Below are 17,484 nucleotides of genomic sequence, written 5' to 3'. Positions count from 1 at the left end.
GGACAGGTAAATACGGGACTAGTATTTACTAGACTAGTAATTACTAGACTAGTATCTTTATGAAACAGGGCCTTAAGTAATGTGTAAAAACAGTTCTGTGCTAGAGCCTAGAGTAATAGGATGTGAAAATGGGAATAGGCGATGTAATTGCAATCAACAAACATCGTTTTATTCCATACTTTTGACAGTCTGCCACTAACATAAGATTCTTATTATTTCATATCTGAAATACTAACGATCAAATAAAAAAAATAAATAAATATTCTTTATATGTAAACAAAGTTAAAACAGTTAAGAAGTATCGGTAGTTTGAGAAACAACAATGGCATGTATGGTGGGCATACTGACCGCAGGCTCGGTGATCTCCTCACGGTCGCCAGCAGTGACAATGGTCCTGACCAGAGCGTCCACTCCGCCCACCTGGCACACTGTCACCTTGTTGCGTTGGTTGTTGCAGGTCAAGTTACTGAGTATACCAGCTGCACAGGTAACAACGTTGAGATCAGTTGAGGCCAAGAGCTGCACCAAGGACTGTAGCAGACCTTCCAAACCATCCACCTTAGTTCCAGCGTCGGAGAGGTTACGCAGGGTCCACAGACAGTTCTGTACTAGTCGCTGGCTGGGGTGACCGAGGTGCATGGCCAATGCCTGCATACCCCCTGCCTCCACTATAGCTGGCTTGTTGCTTGAGCACACCGACAGCACTGCAACCCAAACCCATAACATCGGTTAGTATTCTGTAGAAGAGGTAATTTTGAAAAATAGTAGAACTAGGCTAACTCATTTGCTGCAGTTGTGTAATGGTGGGACAGAGCCAGGAGACGGAACATATGCTGAGTAAGGATGAATGCTAGGAATAGGAAATAATTAAATTATGTTCTATGCAACAGATGAGCAACGGTATAGCATGAACATCTTTTCCCTTTCTAGTGTTTGCAAACTTAGATCTACTAAACAAGTAGTAACACTCTACAGTTGCTGATATGTCCTCAGTAGGCTACAACAAAATTCAAGGGACTGTTTGAGCAAAAGGCCAAACAAGTATTTATGTATAAAAAAAAATATGTTAAAAAGCCCAGTTATGCATAGGACTGAAACAAAGTGCTGCTAGTACAAAAATTACCCTGTACAAAAGTTAGCTTCATACTGAGCAATGCAAGTTGGCATGTTAGCTACTGTCCTGCAATTTGTGTACGATAATGAGTCTTGCTACAAAACAAAATTGAATGGTTGAGGAATCGTTAAAAAAACTGTGATTAATATTACACTATAGCAAATGAGAATCTCTAATAGACTAGTGTAGCCTTTTACCTTTGAGTACCCTGGAGGTGGTCCACAAGAGCTTCTCGTAGTCATAGCTGCGCATGATCCTGACCAACTCCACAGGCCCCTGGCTGGCCAGGATGATCAGTTTGCTCTCCTGGTTGCCATACGCCAGAATCTGTAGACAGTCAGTTACAATGGCGAGAAATTTGACGTTGTTGCGTTGCAGGAGAGCAACCATCTTCTGTAGTCCTCCAGCAAGCCGCACCGCCATCTTGGAGCCCTCCTGGTGCAACAGCAGGTTGTGTAGGGTGGTGATGGCATAGAATAGCACCGACTCCACAGGTGAACTGTAATATACAATAAATATGAATCAGTTTAGTAATCTTAACTATACTCCATTCACTAAATTTAGGCAGTTTTAGGGGAAGAAATCCATCCCCTCCACTTGATCCTAAATTTAAAACAATAGATCAACAGCTAAGGTTTGCCACAACGTCAATCAGCTAATCAGCTGCGACATATGTACTAGCAAAAAAAGTAGTGAGGGAACTTCCCCTCAAACCGTCTAAATTTTGTGAGCGGAGTAATGGTATTAGATTGTTTGCTTTTGTTTTTGTACAGATTAAAGTTATAATACGTACGAAAACTGTAGCTTGGGAGTGTAATATTTGTACAAATCAAACTCTAGGAGTCTAGGAAATAGTTGGCATTAAACGCACCTTAGCAGGTGTTGGATTACCTGAGCAGTTTGACCAACGCAGGTATGCCACCACTCTTGAAGATAGCCAGCAGACCCTGTCTGTGATGTGACAGGTTGTGCAGAGTACCTACAGCTCCCTTGGTAGTCTCCAGGTCATTGCTGTTGGAGATGGCTCTCACAAGAGCGGCCACCATCTAAAAAACAAGCACAGATCAGAAACAGGGCAAAAGTAAGTAATTTAAGCACAGATACTTTGCACTTAGGATGTGTCGGTTTCAAGTCAATTGTTGGTTTCACCAATTTTTTAGAAAGAAAAAAAATCATTGGTTTTGCACAATGATTGTTTGCCAGTGATTGCGGGGGATAATGATCATGATTCGGTGATTGTGGAAGTCGATAGTGATGTGTCGAATCCGAATCTACCGAATCCTAAGAAAAGATGCCCATAAAGGTTATTGACGTCATAATATACAGTACTGTGACATTGACTAACCATAGAGGTTATTTACGTCGTAATAGACAATACTGTGACATTGCCTAACCATAGACGTTATTGACGTTGTAATATAGATTAGATTTTTTTTAGGATTCAGATTCGGATTCGAGATTTGAAATTCTTGGATTTGACCATCACTAATTTAGACTATGGTAGGGGTAGACAGTGGCATAAATAGACCTTCTTCAAGGGGGAGGGGGCTAAAAATGGAGGATAGTTTTCTAAAATAAATCATGATGAAATATCATTTACCAACAGGGTACATCATGATAAGATAAAATACTTACCAACATGTTTACACACAATCTATACTTATAACTTGGCCTTGAAATTAATATTATCACATTACCTTTTTTAACCCTGCGGTCCCTACAAGTACAAGTTGCTTGTTATCTTACACAAAAAACAACATAGGTATTCTATTCAACAAGATTTTGGATTGATAGAGGAAATTAGCCTTGTCAATCAAACTCAAAATCAACCTTCTTTTTACTTAACATGACTCTAGCTAGGCCTACACTTTTACTTTTGCTGAAATCTTGAACGACATTTTATAAATATATCATTAGCCTATCATACATAACAGAGAAAATACTTACAGCTTGCTGTAGTCACAAATTTAAGGCAAGAAAAAAACAACAAAGCATTAGAGATTTGAGACAACAATGATCAGTTAGCCTATTTGTTTTAGGAAATCCACATTTTTAAATATATTCTCTTACTTTTACACCAATCTTTATAAAAAAACTACAGACAATTTTATACTTTTCATTTTTTTGTAATCTTGAGTCACTTAACACATAAATAATATGTAAATTTACCTTAATTACGTCTTGTGACTCCTTTACCTTCACCTAATAACCTAACCTTTAGTCTTTACCTCCTAATTTTATATTCTATTTCATAGCTTAGATATCTTCTTAAAACAATATCTTTTATTCTTTAAATCCATCCTATTTCAATGAATACTCTTATAAAATTTAGGGTACTTTTGTATTATACGGAGGCCACCCTTCTACAGCGTGCTGTTGCGGTTAGGTTAGGTTGAGTTATCATCCATTTTTTATGCCCCATCTGGTATCGTTCAATTCATAACAAAACAAGGAAAATCCAACAACGTACAAACATATTTTTGATAACCCAAACTAACGTAACCGCAGTAGCACGCTGTACAATTATTGGACTAGGTGTATAATACGAAAGTACCAAAGATAGTAAATCATATTTCTTTTTCTGTACTTAGTTTAAACTACTGTAGTTAAATTTAACAAGAACCTTTTATTTTAAATATATTTTATTATATTTTTATTATATTAAAGTAGTCTTAGGTTTTATTCAAGTTGTTTTAGTTATAACAATAACTGACATTATGTGCAATATGAATAAAAATATTTTGAATGATTGATTGACCTCAATAATTGTACCTAAGTACCGTATATCTTATCTTACTAATATTATAAATGTGAAGGTTTGTGTGTTTGTTTGTTTGTGTGTTTGAAGGTCAATCATGCATATACCACTGGATGGATTGGGCTGAAATTTGGCATGTGATAGCTCACATTCCCGATTAACATATAGGCATATTCTTATCTCAAAAATCCCTTAGGGCTCCGCCCCAGTGGCTCTGTAGTTCCCCATGTTAACCTTATGAGTATTCATATTTAAAGGAATTAAAGAATTTAGTTAGTTGTTTCAACTAAAAAAGTTGGTTCTATGATATTCAAAAGCATTAAAAATTTACAAGATTTACCAACAGGGTGCAGCACTATATTTTTTTGCATTTATGTAAACAGCTAATTTGAACTAAGCAGCAACAAACAACTGTGATACGCAATGAGAACTGTCAAAGTAGGATTGTTTACAGTTATGATTATGTTTTTAATGTCATGAATAATTTGTGATTTTTTAAATTTGCAAAACTATATTTTTCTTTATTGTTTAGGTGAAGAGGGAGAACATTATGGCTATGGTAGACGTGTAATACCATAGTATACCGTCAATTTAAAGAAGCAAATTTTATCAAACTTTGTCTTCCCCCATTGCAAACGCAAAGCTTGAGTATAACTGCAATAAGCAATTTAAACTTATATGCCAACCCCATACGAAGGACGGGTACTCTGCTAGTATATATATAAAGGCAAGCACGATTTTGTCGTCAGAACTCCTCTTTGGATTTGGATATTTGGTGGCTCATTTGAGAGATCTCATACATAATAATTGTACTTATATTTGGAGATATAATAAGGAGAATAAGTTTTAATGGGACACTACTTCTTTGTCAAGACTATTTTTGTGTTTTACATGAGATAATATGTGTGAGATCTGGTATGTAGTAGGCCTACCTGAGGACTGTTCATGATGGCGTGACGTGATGCCTCCTTCTTGCTGAGTTGATGCACCATCATGGCTGCTTGACTGACCACCACCTGGTCCTCATCATTCAGCAGCTTGATCAACTCAGGGATGGCCCTGGTGGCCAGGTCAGCGTCATCCTGTCCATCGACACAACAGATAAGCAACAACCTCACAGAGGAAATAGTAGCTAATCAACTTAAGGGAGGGAAACAAAGTAAAGGGGGGGAGGTGTTAGAGGGATCGCCATAGATGAAACAAACTCTCCGGTCAAAATTGTTAAAAGCTGCTATAACATCCACTATCTATTTATATAATACGCTAAGCCGATTTTTGTGAACAGAACTCCTCCCTCATTTTTAGACCGATTTTGATGATTAAAGTGTCAAAAAATTGCCCTGTTTTGCAAAGTGTTTTTCGTTTTTTGATATCTTTATTAGTTTGGGCAGGATCTTCCATCAAAGTTGAGTTTTCTCCCATAAGATTAACATGGGGGGAATCTAAATATTTAATTGGAAACTTTGTATCCACTAATTTGAGAGAACGGCTGGGCGAAGAAACTTGGTAGAGGTGTCCAACGAAAGGTCTTGGTCTGTAGATGAGTTATCAAAAGAAAAACGAAGTAAATTCGCTCAGGGCTCTGCCCCAGAAGCCTTTAAAAATCCCTCCACAGATTTGTTTAAATTTTGGTCATGTGGATAATACTTTTTAATAAAACAGCTGTTAATTTTAAAATTGTATTTTAAACAACACACATTTATTGGGAGTTACTGAATAGTCCAAAAGAAGTATTTGCAATGTTATTTTCTGATTTTAAAATTGATTTTCTTCTGTATCATGTCATGTGTTCCAATATAAAGTTCCATTACGAAATCAGTGGAAAATCCTTTTATGACACTAACTCTTACAATTATTTCTTATTGAACTATCTTCTATTTTTCACACCTTTTCCCTATATTTTATCATATTTTTCTAGACGGATCATCATAGGTTCATGAGATTATTGTCATACTGTACATACTTTCAATCACTGGAAAAATCTTTGATTGTGTAATACAATACAAAATAATACAAGTGCATAAGGGCACGGTGCCAAATTGAGCCGTGCCCATATTAAATAAAATAATAATGGTTTACAGCAACTGGATAAAACATTTTACAATATTTATTTAGAAATATGTGCATGATTTAGAAAGTCATTAAGCTGGAAAACTGCAATATACTGCAGACTTTTCAGAGAGGTTACTTCGATTACAGGTAACAACCAATTAACATTATTTTTTGCTTTTTGGAAATGCCACATTACTATGTCATTCGTATTATTTTTTGCCAATGAAGCTGCACAACTATATAAATGAGGAGGCCCTAAAGTTCAAGAATAAAATCCAACTTCACTTCAAGTATATTCCACTACACCTAACATTCCATAGAGAGATTATATTGACAACTTTATGTAACTGATAAGGCTGAGACAACTAACTGACATCCCCCATGTCAAGGACAGCTTTAACAGTAACCCCACAACCAATTTCTCAAAACTATGCTAGAGGGTTATTCATTGGCTTAGAAGTACGATACGAACTGACGCGACGTGACGAAGGAAAATCAAACTTACACTGTATCGGATATACCTCTCTTTGAAGTTAGAACGTGTATTCCCAACAAACAGATTTTTTTTTTTCAAATAAAATCATAGATTAATCTGCATTACACCGATGAAATCACGGAAGTGTTTAAGTACAAAGATCCACCAATACGATTTTAATACTATCTAAAGGTTCTTCCAAACGAAGAGATACCAGATAGCATACTAACAACTCCGATGACGTACAGTATGGGAAATATTTTATTCATTGATAAGCAAATTTGTTACACTTATTAATCTTTAAACATTGCTAAATGCTCAAAATATGTATAATTTCACTCAACTTATCGCAGTTAGATGAATTAGCGTAAGCCTTGAAAATATCCGTCAATTTCGACGGGTTTCACCTAGTATATAATAAACAATAAACCTTGTTATGGCACGGTATATAAGATAGGTATTTTTTTGTTGTACATTTTTCCCAGATTATTGTTATAATTTTTTCATTGAAATGCTCCAGATATTTTCAATAGCTTTTCATGGGTCCAGATTTTTACGTTTTTTGTAAATTTTTATTAGGAAATAAGAACTTGCATTTAAATGAAGTATGAATCTAACTTTAAGTAACATAATAAACTAAATAAAGATGTTTTTACCACAGATTCATCTGCCATGTATCACACGAACAGCAAGACTTCCTAAAGGCTACTGCTTTCAACCAAAGGGGGAAGTATTTGCAACACTCTCAACCCTCTTCTATTGCTCAACACCTTTCAATGCAACATCACGGATGTCAGACTGGTTCCTGTTTGTATTACTTTTATGGTCATATCAGTCAACCTGTGTGCCAGTAATGGGATCTAGGCTTACACGTAAAATGGAAGTCCCCAGAATAGTTTATAATTCCTAGGATTATTTTAAAAAATGAAATCATATTGGAATTATCATTTGGTTATCGTTATTCTGGCAAAAAAATTAATAATTAAACACAACTATTTTTTTTCTTTAGACCCTGCAAGTCTGTTGTTGGAACCATGAAAACCGATCCAACCATCTTAGTAAACAACTAAGAATGTTTATGAGGATAGCAGGCTTACTTGATTGGGAAAAAGTATACTCTGGCACAAGAAACACAACACTTAACACTAAATTTAGAAAATTTCATTGTCACAGACAGTATTTTCAACCAAGCGAGGTTTTAGTTGGACAGAGACGGAGAGAGAGCTCTTTCAAACTTGCTTTCCCATTCAGGTTAAACTAGGCCTACAAACTATTGTCACAAAGATATTCAAAACCTAGGCCTTTGTGTTTTATGTTAAATCCTTAGTAGCTATAATTTGGTTTAATTTCATCATGTCGTTTTATGAAAGATATTACCAGTTCTTACCTGATAGTTGATGAGGTTGACTACAGCATGTTTCAACATTTGACTTGGCTCTGAGAGACGCTGCACAGCTGTAGGCTGGGCCTGGTCCAGCTGGGTTGACGGGATCTCTATTCCTTCCTCCAGAGTCTCAGGGAACATGGCTGCTCTCACACGAGAAGACCTAGTTTGCGAAAGCTGCTGGTTCATCTCTGTCAACCAACAGACAATCACGTAATGGAGGCAACATATCAAAGATCACTTCCAGAAATTGTTTAAAACACAAAGAAATTTGCCAAAAGGGAATATATTTATTTTATTTCAGGCCTTCACATAAAAGGGGTTTGATAATAATAGTTAGATTTGTACTTAAACCATAATTAGAAACACCATACCAGGTTTATGTTGGATCGCTCTTAAATTTGTTTTTGAAGGTAGGCCTATCTCATTTGTTGTCCACCTCATATCTGAGGTTGATAGCATTCCTAAAACTAAAAGTATGTAGCCTACTTCCAGAGTGACTTTTAGTGTCAGCTAGAGTTAGTTTGCGAGATTTCTGTCAAACGTTTCATCCCTCTCTCTAGGTTTCACCATTTAGACTTCCCATGTAATGTAAAAATTTGAAGCAAAAAAATGTTATGCAATCTGTTGAAATTGTCACGAACTAATGACAATATTCTGTGTTGTGATAAATCAACCAGCTGTTTGCTATGATACTGCATTGGTTTTAATTAATATTGAACCCAGTACACTAATAAACTCTGGTGAGATGGTCCTGAACTTCATCTATTTTCTTGGCTTCAAACTTTCATATCACATGGGAAGTCTATTCTGTGTATAGCGGTTTCACTCACTTTTTAGGCTGAGACTAAGTAAGAGCTAAACATCTGGCAGCAATCTCTCACTGATGACGCAGGTAATGACTAAAATCACTGATTTCTAATGACACCAGGTGCCAAAGCCTAATACTAACTTGGTCATACCTGACTTCTTTACAAATATAATTTTCCAGTTATACTTCAAACACTGAACTCACCATCAACTTGTTCCTGGGTGAAGCCCTGAGTAAAGCCCTGGTCAAGGTCAAACATGAGCTGATCATTCTCCAAATCGTCCTCCTTGCCTGTCAGTGATGGTGCTTGTGTAGTGGCGCCACTGTGGATACCAGAGTCTCCCATGTAGGAGTTCTGCTGCCACATCAGGGTTTGTTCTTTCACACTCGGCATGTTACCATCCTGGTAATTCACTGGAATACACAACAGTCATTTAAACAACTAGTACTGATAGTTGGTATTCTATTAATAGATAGACCTAATTACATTACATACCTATATCTAGTCTCGTTACAAAATGTGTAACTATTAATAAAATTGTAGTAATAAGTATATTAATTATTCCCTGATAGTTGATGAGAATAAACTGTAATCGACATTAATAAAAATTTAGCACATAAAACTAACTCTACACATCAGAACAATAACTTAACTTACTTGCACGGCCTTGAGACTGCATTTGGTAACTCATTGTGAATCAACTTGCCAAACAGCTCCTGAAAAAAAGGTTGTTAGAATATTATTTTTGAACTTAAAAGTTCAAATCTCTGGAAAAGTAGCCTACCATTACCAGAGGAGTTCCTACTTACAACTGTGCTACGGTACATCAGTAGGCCTGGTGTTTAGAAAACAGTCAAGGCAATGACAAACTTTAATCACCAATCTCCTTTACGGCATAACTGTTAATAAGTTAGTCACGATCAAGTCTCAATTATCTGACCTTCCCTAGTATTCAATTGTATTAAACAATAGAGTACACATGTTTAACTCCCAGAAAGTTAGCAACAAACTCTACTTAACACTAAAAACCAAAAGTACCAAAAGTAAAGCAGTTGTCCTGCTAACCAACTGGTGCTCAAGTAGTTTGTCAAATCAAACCAACGAGCGTTAGTGATGTTGTGACCTGCTTGCTTTTAGTTGCAAACTACCCGTTCAGCGTTCAGCCGATGGTGGCGTGATAGCTCAGTTGGCTAAGGGTTTGCACTGAGCAGTGTTGCGTTCTTTCGATTCAATTCCCGTACGTGTGCAATCCTGGCTAAGCTCAATAAGTTTAATGTGTGGCTTAGCTGGAGGGAGAGGCCCACCTTAAATAAACTGTGTAGTGGCCGACTTGGGTTGAAGTTGACGGCATTGTTGGGTTTAATAGGGATTGCACACAACACCTCTTTTTCTTTTTTTTTCATTGGTAGAGGAGGAGCAAACGCTTTTTTGCTTTTATTGTGGTTAAAAATGGGCATAGGCTTATCGGCTTATATGTTTCAATGCCTACATGTAAACAGCAATAATACTACTACATAACATAAAAAACTACCTACTTAAAAAAATAGGGCCTAATAATAATTTTATCATGTTTGATCATATTTTCAGTCACAGTCCCCTTAAGTTAAAGAGTATTAACTATGTATTTTGAAAAATATACCTAGCCTACTAGCAGTTTTGAAATTAAACGAGATTAAGCATCTAGGCTAACTTAAGCTGGGTTTTCCTAGACGCGGAGTCGGCCAGCGGAGAGCGGACAACGGAGAGCGGAATTGAAATTAACGTGGCATTCCGCTCCGCTGCTAGGAAAACAGTAACATTAAACTACCTAAGACCAGCTGAGTCCGCTCTCCGCGTTCCTCTCTCCGCTGGCCGACTACGCGCCTAGGAAAACCCGGCTTTACCTAAATGAAACCTGAATTTATAGATCAACATTTAATGTCAATATTGTTAATATGGTATAAATTTAGTAAATTTACTAAAGTTAAACTAGACTAGTTTATATTTATTTTTATTTATAAGTTTGTGATCTAGAGTTTCCAACAACCCCTGTATGAAATTGAGCACTGGGCAGGGTTGCCATACGTCCCGGAAAACCGGGACTGTCACCGGTTTTAATCTCCATGTCCCAGTGTCCCGAAAAGGCATCTCGGGACACGATATTGTCCCGGTTTTGCAAAATACACGAAAGAGCGAGGTTTCTGGAAAAGGGAAATTTATATTGTGCTAGGGATATTTCATGCGTGGAGTTGTTAACGGTTGGTAACTAGTGCCTAGCCTACCGGCTACCGTCAACCTGTCTGTGTCCTGCAGACAGCATTGACGACTAACGACCAGTGGCAGTGCAGTAAATCACAACTTCACTGAGTATGCCTACACTCACTAACACAGTTGTTCACAGCCACGTTCTGTACTCACTAGCTAGTCGCTATTGTATTTATGTGATTTTGAGTATATTTTACTAATAACTAACGAAAGTGAAGTGAATGACAACAATGCCCAAGAGGAAGTGTCATTTTCGTGACAAATACACCAAGGAATGGACTTTTATCAAGAAGGGAAGGAGTGAAGAGGAGATTTATTGCACTTTCTGCAACAGCTTTATCTCGGTGAGTCACGGAGGTAGGACTGTGACATTGCAGACCACATAAAAACAAACAAACATAAAGCCGGTCGGTGCACAAGGTGCAACATCTTCGCAGATTACACATTTTTTTGTGAAACAAGATTCTAAGATGTCATAATGGCGGCTGCAGAGGTTACAACAGTGTAAAACACCATCACTAATTTAATTCAGTAGATTGTACTAATAAATTGAACCCCATATCTGATTCTAAAGCTGCAACAAAACAATCTACAGCTCGCACCAAAAGTAGGCCTACTGCAATTACATATAAACAATGTATTGGCTCCACACGCATTAAGCACTTGTATTTCAGAACTCATATTTTCCTTTTATATGATGGAATATTATGGAATATTTCCTTTTATGGTGTTTCAACCGATGCCAGTAACCACAAAGCTGAAAAAATCTTCCCGACCCTGTACTAGTTCAATATTTCAAAGAAAATAAAGGAATAACCAGTAAAATAATCAAGATTTCCTCTTTAAAAAATGAATGTCTTAACAAGCCTAGCTGAAGCAAACCTTCCCTTAGATAAGTGTTCATCATTTTGTGTCTTATTCTGTGTATAGTCAATGGTTCATACCAACACAAATTTCGGAGGTTTAAACAGGCAAGGGGTAAATAACATTTATCACAAACTCCAAAGCAGCTTGGTAAAGGACATAGGATTGGATGTCCTGCACACATATTGCACAACACAGTTTCTAGTGCAGCTGATGTCCTTGCAGTGGATGTTGAAACAATAGTAGTCAAACTTTTCAACTATTTCTCAATTTACACAGTCCAAGCTGAGGAGCTGAATGTTTTTGTGAGTTTGTAGCTTAACTTACAAACAACTTTTGTACCACTCCAAGACAAGATGGGTTTTTCTTATGCCTGCGGTAGAACAGATTTTTTAGTTATGGGAGGCTTTGAAATCTTACTTTCAAAAGAAAATCCCTCCAAGATACTTCAAGACTTTTTCTCTAAGACAATACACGAGGCCTATGTGTTGTTTCTTCACAACCAGTTGTTGCTGTTTCACAAGCAAATAAAGGCAATTGAATCATAAAACATCTCAGTTGTTGAAGTTAAATTAATCCTTAACAAAACATCAAAGGCCCTCAATGAATGGAAAGATTCACTCTTTATTGGTTTTCAAACCAAGGAAATCTTAAATAAACAGAAGGTTGAGGATAAAGATGAGTTTATGGAGGAGTGTAAGGACTTTTTCCAGACAGCTTGGGACTACCTAGGCAAGTGGAGCGAGTCGCTCCAAGCGTTTATCAACATTCAACTGGTTGGTGGTCAAGACCACACCAATGGGATGACATAGAAAAAACGCTGGCTTATTTCACATCCAAGAAAATTGCATTTCTAGAAAGTGAAGTTGTTGTTGATCAATTTGTTTGCCTGAAAAACAATATCCGATTGTCAATTGACAAAAACAATGCCAATGAGTATGAAAATAAATATGAAAGATTAAGTAGAAAGTGGGTAGAATATTTCAAGGGTATGACGGATAAAAGTCAGTATTCCCATTTTTTGAAAATTTACGAGTGGATATTTTCAATTCCAGAACACAATGTAAATGTTAAATAAGTTTTTTCATTAATGAAGGCACAATGGTCCGACGAACGTAACCGCCACTCTGTTTAAAAAACTGTACAAAATATAGCCTATTAATCTGCATGTACAATTTCAACATAACATGCATAGAATTTTACGATTATGTAAAGAGCCAGCCAGAAGTTTTAAAACACAAAATCATCCAAGCAAAATCATCCAAGAAATACGAGTGGTATTCAAAGTAAAAGAGTCCTGCCCGTGGCCTTGTCTTCCAAAATCCTAAATCCTTTCTTCAATGAGCAGGTTGAGTGGTATGGCCCCGATCAAAACCCTAAGTTTAATCGTATCATGCGAAACTGTGCTGTATGGCTTCCCTACTTTCAACAAAACTGTTCTTTGCATACTCAAAAGTTTCCTTTTCAAACTTATCTTCCTAGCATCCGTAAAGCATTGCTGGCTCAACACCCTTTGTTCAGTGTCATCAAATGCTTCCAAGTCATGTCTCTATTGGCTCTGACCTGTTCTGCTCATTTTGTGTCTAGACTCCTTTTATTTTTTTACACATTTCCTCCACATGTTTTTCAAAGGTCATTCCTATACCTACAGTCACTCCTTAATCAAGCCTGACGAAATGTCAAGATTCCTGTTTTTAACACAACGTGTATTCTAGATTTTTTGCGACCCCCCCATCCTACCTTCCGATAAAATCAAATATTCTTTTCGGAGATGAAAAACATGTTTTAAAATAATATCAATAACTTTTGATCATTATTCTTATGCACCCATCAAAAATAATCATGCAGATGAAAATAGATGCCATGCCTTAGAATAGATAACATTGGATAAAGAATTATTGGTCCGTGGATACTGATACTCTCCACTCATTAAATAATAGGCCTATCCTGTTATTTGTTTCAGTAAAACAAAGGTCTAAAAAATTATGTAGGCCTACCACAAATAGTATACCTGCTGTGCTGTCAGTAGAATTTAAAGTTCATTGGACCTCCACCTTCATAATAAACGTGTTTTAAAGTGAAATACCAATTTTTAAACCACTAAAAACAGAGTAGGCCTACATTTTTATCTTATCAACAAATCTAATAAATCATTAGGCCTGGTTCACACAATCCACATACCTAGCTGACTAGGCTGTGACTAGGTAAGCCCGACTGGGTAACGTTGACACAGGATACACCGGTTCACACGAGCGACATGTCCACAGACTAGATGAAAATATCGATATCAAAAGATCCATCACTGGTGCACAATTAGAACAATGGGAAGAATGCGAGCTGCAGCGCGACTACCCGATCGCTTGTGTGAATGCTCCTATAAGGCTACGTGTACTGCTATGCCGCTAGACTGGGTGACTGGGTAGCTGCCACGAGTGACTGGGAAGCGGGGCCCGACTACGTTTTGAGACACCAAGCTCGAACTCGGCTAGCTAGTCGTCGCCCTATGCTCGTGTGAACGGCTCCATTTGATCCTGTGGTCCGCTACCCAGTCGGGCTTAACTAGTCACAGCCTAGTCGGCTAGGTATGTCGCTCGTGTGAACCGGGCCTTACTAGCCGGCCCGTGCGATCCTTCTTGAATCCTACTTATTAAAATACACAACATGCAGTACAGTTAATCCTGTGGATCAAGTTCATCGATGATTTAAGTATGGGTTCTCATTTCAGGAATAGATGTGGGTTTACATTTTAGATAGGCCTACCTAATTAATCTTTTCAAAATACAATGTTACGACATTTACGTTTTTTACATGTTTACGGGACGTATTTGTAGTGTAAATTTCAAAGTACGGTACGGTATTCATCTGTTCAAATGTAAGCAAACATTTTCTCCCTAAGAATAACACGGAAACTTTGAAGGCCACTGGGGCAGAGCCCTGATAGAACATTTTTTGTTTGATGGCAAATCTACATGCCACGACCTATCCAATGACACCTTAAACATGGTCATCGGTTGCATGACAGCAACAAAACAATGAGCCTATCACAAAATTCATGTTGGCCTTTTTAAATATATAGGTAGATAAGAAATAAATTATTTTGTCTTTAACATCAGCATTTGATGATGATGCTTACTGGAGCTTCTAAACTTTTATAACTTTTAACTGTTAGGATGTAATGGTTTATCACAAGGCGGTGTAAGGTATCTTTACTTTAGCATAATTTATTTGCTCAATTGAACAAATTAGACTAATAATTAGAAACTTTTCTTACCAAGTTGTACTTAATGCGTGTGATCATGAAATGAATACTCAAGGATATATCGCCTTTTAGCATGCTCTCTCTAACTGTTAGAATCACAATTCAATTTCCGGAACATCCACTAAACATTTTATATGGGTTTGGGCCGCTTTCCCTTAAAGAGTTTAAGTACTGACATTGAGTTCAAGTGAAAATGACACTGGCACAGGAAAAAACTAAGTTAGACCTAATGCAGGTCCAGGTAGGCTACCTTAAAGTTATACAGTAGGCCTACTGTACGTTAAAACATAGACAAAAGAATAAATATAGACTGTCAAAGGAAGCTTCCAGCGCCCACCGTTAGGAGTGCCATAGTTACGGCACACACCCCTGCAGGCAAGGAACGCAGAAGCCGTATGCTAACGGCAGACACTGCAGCGGTGTACGCCATAACTAGGCTACACGACACTCCTAGTGGTAGGCGCCGGAACATATGCTAACCGCAGCACTGCTGCTGGTCTATATTCATTCTATTTACAAGTCTGTGTTTAAAGTAAACCCTTCGTCAGTGTCTTTGATTTTAAAACAAGATCGGTGACACACTGAGTCTCTTTTCGGATGTTGAAAAATCAGGCTAGAAAAACATTTTTTTTTTAAGGTATAAGTTAGGCTACATTAATTAATATATAAAAGCGTGTGTACCTATTAAAAACATGTAGGTACGGTAATCAACAATATTGTACCTAGGCTACATGAAATCAATTGAAAAGCTTAAGTAACTTACTTTAACTTACATATTTATAGGCTAGCAAACAAAAACAACACGATCGGTGACACATAGTTTTTTCCGGGGGTTGAAACATTAGACAAACAATGTTGGTACTTTGGTCCTATGCATGTTTAGTGAGATGATTCCTAACTTATGTTCAGCTTTAAGTTATTGAATGGCGCTTTTGAGCGTTACAGCGATTACTTAAGTTAGTTAGCCTAGCTGTGAATTGGAAATGTAACAACACTCTGCGATTAGCACAACACCTATGCTTGCCAGGTGTAACTTGGCTTAAGTGTAGACGAAAGGCTCTGTTTTCTATCTTTAAAAAAAGTTTTAACTTCCACAGTTGAACAAAACCAAAATTACCACACATCCTAACTTAAGCTAGGCCTAGCCCAGAACAGAATCAAAAATCTGTATTCAAGCAAAAAAAATAATTCAATAGCTGGGATAGGGTAGGTTAGAGGCTAGGCCTAGGATAGGGCTAAGCTTATGATAGGCCTAGTATGTTTGTAGAACCCTACTTGCTGACTCTCCCTATTAAATATTGTATATGTGAGTTCAGTCAGCTTAATTTAGTCGGGCCTAAATAAGTAACTGTAAACAATGATTCATTAAGCTTATTTATAATCGGGAAATAATTAAGTTAGAACTGAACTGTAACTTACAACGATACAGTAGGCTAGGCCTACACCACACCCAAAGAAGTCACTTAAAATACCTTAAATTTATAGTCAATGAGCCAAGTAATAGAGGTTTAAGTTAAGCAATAAAAGAAAACATACCTGTTGATTTACAGGAACTGAAGGATGTCCTCAGTGAAGTGACTCAGTTCAAAAAATCTGAGTAAACTCTATGATTCACCTTCCGCTGCACTTGTTTCTAAATAATGGCCACCTACAACTATTGTTTACAATCGTCTGCAAGTGTCAAACTAACAAAAGTAGTCCCTTTGAACTGATCCTGTTGTCACAATTTTACTGAATAGTTTATTCATTAAACCATGTTTAGTGTTTAAAACGGTATAATAAAATAGCTGTTCCTTTGATGAGATGAAGCATATGTATTTCTTTCGAATTTTAATGAAACAATCTGCATCGTCCGCTTAGTATTACTCCGCCTCATTGATTTTAAGAGAAATTCCTTTGATCTGTGCTGCTCCTAGCCGTGATCACTGGAACTACATTTCTCCCTTCATCCGTTTCCATAATATTATTTTTGATGACCTTGAGTCCTTGTCCTTACATACTGTAATTATCATCTTATAAAACTTGACAGGGTTTTTTTTTATTTTAAAATTCTAAATCAACAACTTAAAAGATTTTTATGATTTTTGTGTTGAAATAAAGAATTGTTTTAAAAGGAATTGGGAATGTCGATGCCATAAGTATGGTATTTCAGTTTTTTTATTGAGTTTTAGGTTTTAAAAAGTCTAGCAGCCGACCTAAACAAATTGAAAGTCGCCTCAGAGCTATATTTTTGTTTAATTAACAGCTGGTTTCAAACTGTCATTGAAATGTCTTAAAACGTTACAAGTTTGTTTACAAAAATTGGTACCGGTACTTTCCTGTTAAAGGGAACATTCATTATTAATTATCGATGATTTTTTCGTTACATCGATATTTTAGTTTTCCGATCCATGATAATGTTTAGGCTAAAATAGTCTATTATATGGATTAATAAATGAAACTGTTCTAAGCTAACCTAACATAACCAACCAAACTTTCGGTACAATTTTAAAATTCCGTTTGGGTTTGATAATAGAAAAGGC

General features: G+C 36.9%; 1 protein-coding gene across 3 annotated transcripts in view; it reads right to left on the bottom strand.

Annotated features, from left to right (window-relative positions):
* Window positions 1-16,612, bottom strand: part of LOC128985679 (armadillo segment polarity protein) — a 28,729-nt gene extending 12,117 nt beyond the window's left edge. For all 3 annotated transcript variants that reach the window (XM_054405451.1, XM_054405453.1, XM_054405452.1), the window contains exons 1-8: window positions 16,499-16,612; window positions 9,253-9,311; window positions 8,799-9,008; window positions 7,787-7,974; window positions 4,805-4,954; window positions 2,006-2,160; window positions 1,312-1,613; window positions 349-704 (exon numbers count right to left, since the gene is read on the bottom strand). In XM_054405451.1, coding sequence (XP_054261426.1) covers window positions 349-704; window positions 1,312-1,613; window positions 2,006-2,160; window positions 4,805-4,954; window positions 7,787-7,974; window positions 8,799-9,008; window positions 9,253-9,286 — 1,395 coding nt within the window. In that variant the 5' untranslated portion in view covers window positions 9,287-9,311; window positions 16,499-16,612. The remainder of the gene's footprint in view (window positions 1-348; window positions 705-1,311; window positions 1,614-2,005; window positions 2,161-4,804; window positions 4,955-7,786; window positions 7,975-8,798; window positions 9,009-9,252; window positions 9,312-16,498) is intronic.
* Window positions 16,613-17,484: the final 872 nt, after the last annotated feature.

Source organism: Macrosteles quadrilineatus, unplaced genomic scaffold, assembly GCF_028750875.1.
Source record: "Macrosteles quadrilineatus isolate MER2022 unplaced genomic scaffold, UCM_ALF_1.0 Scaffold_2__2_contigs__length_208266976, whole genome shotgun sequence".
Taxonomy (NCBI): Eukaryota; Metazoa; Arthropoda; class Insecta; order Hemiptera; family Cicadellidae; genus Macrosteles; species Macrosteles quadrilineatus.
The sequence above is the reverse complement of the archived record's forward strand: the minus strand, read 5'-3'. Positions and strand labels throughout refer to the sequence as shown.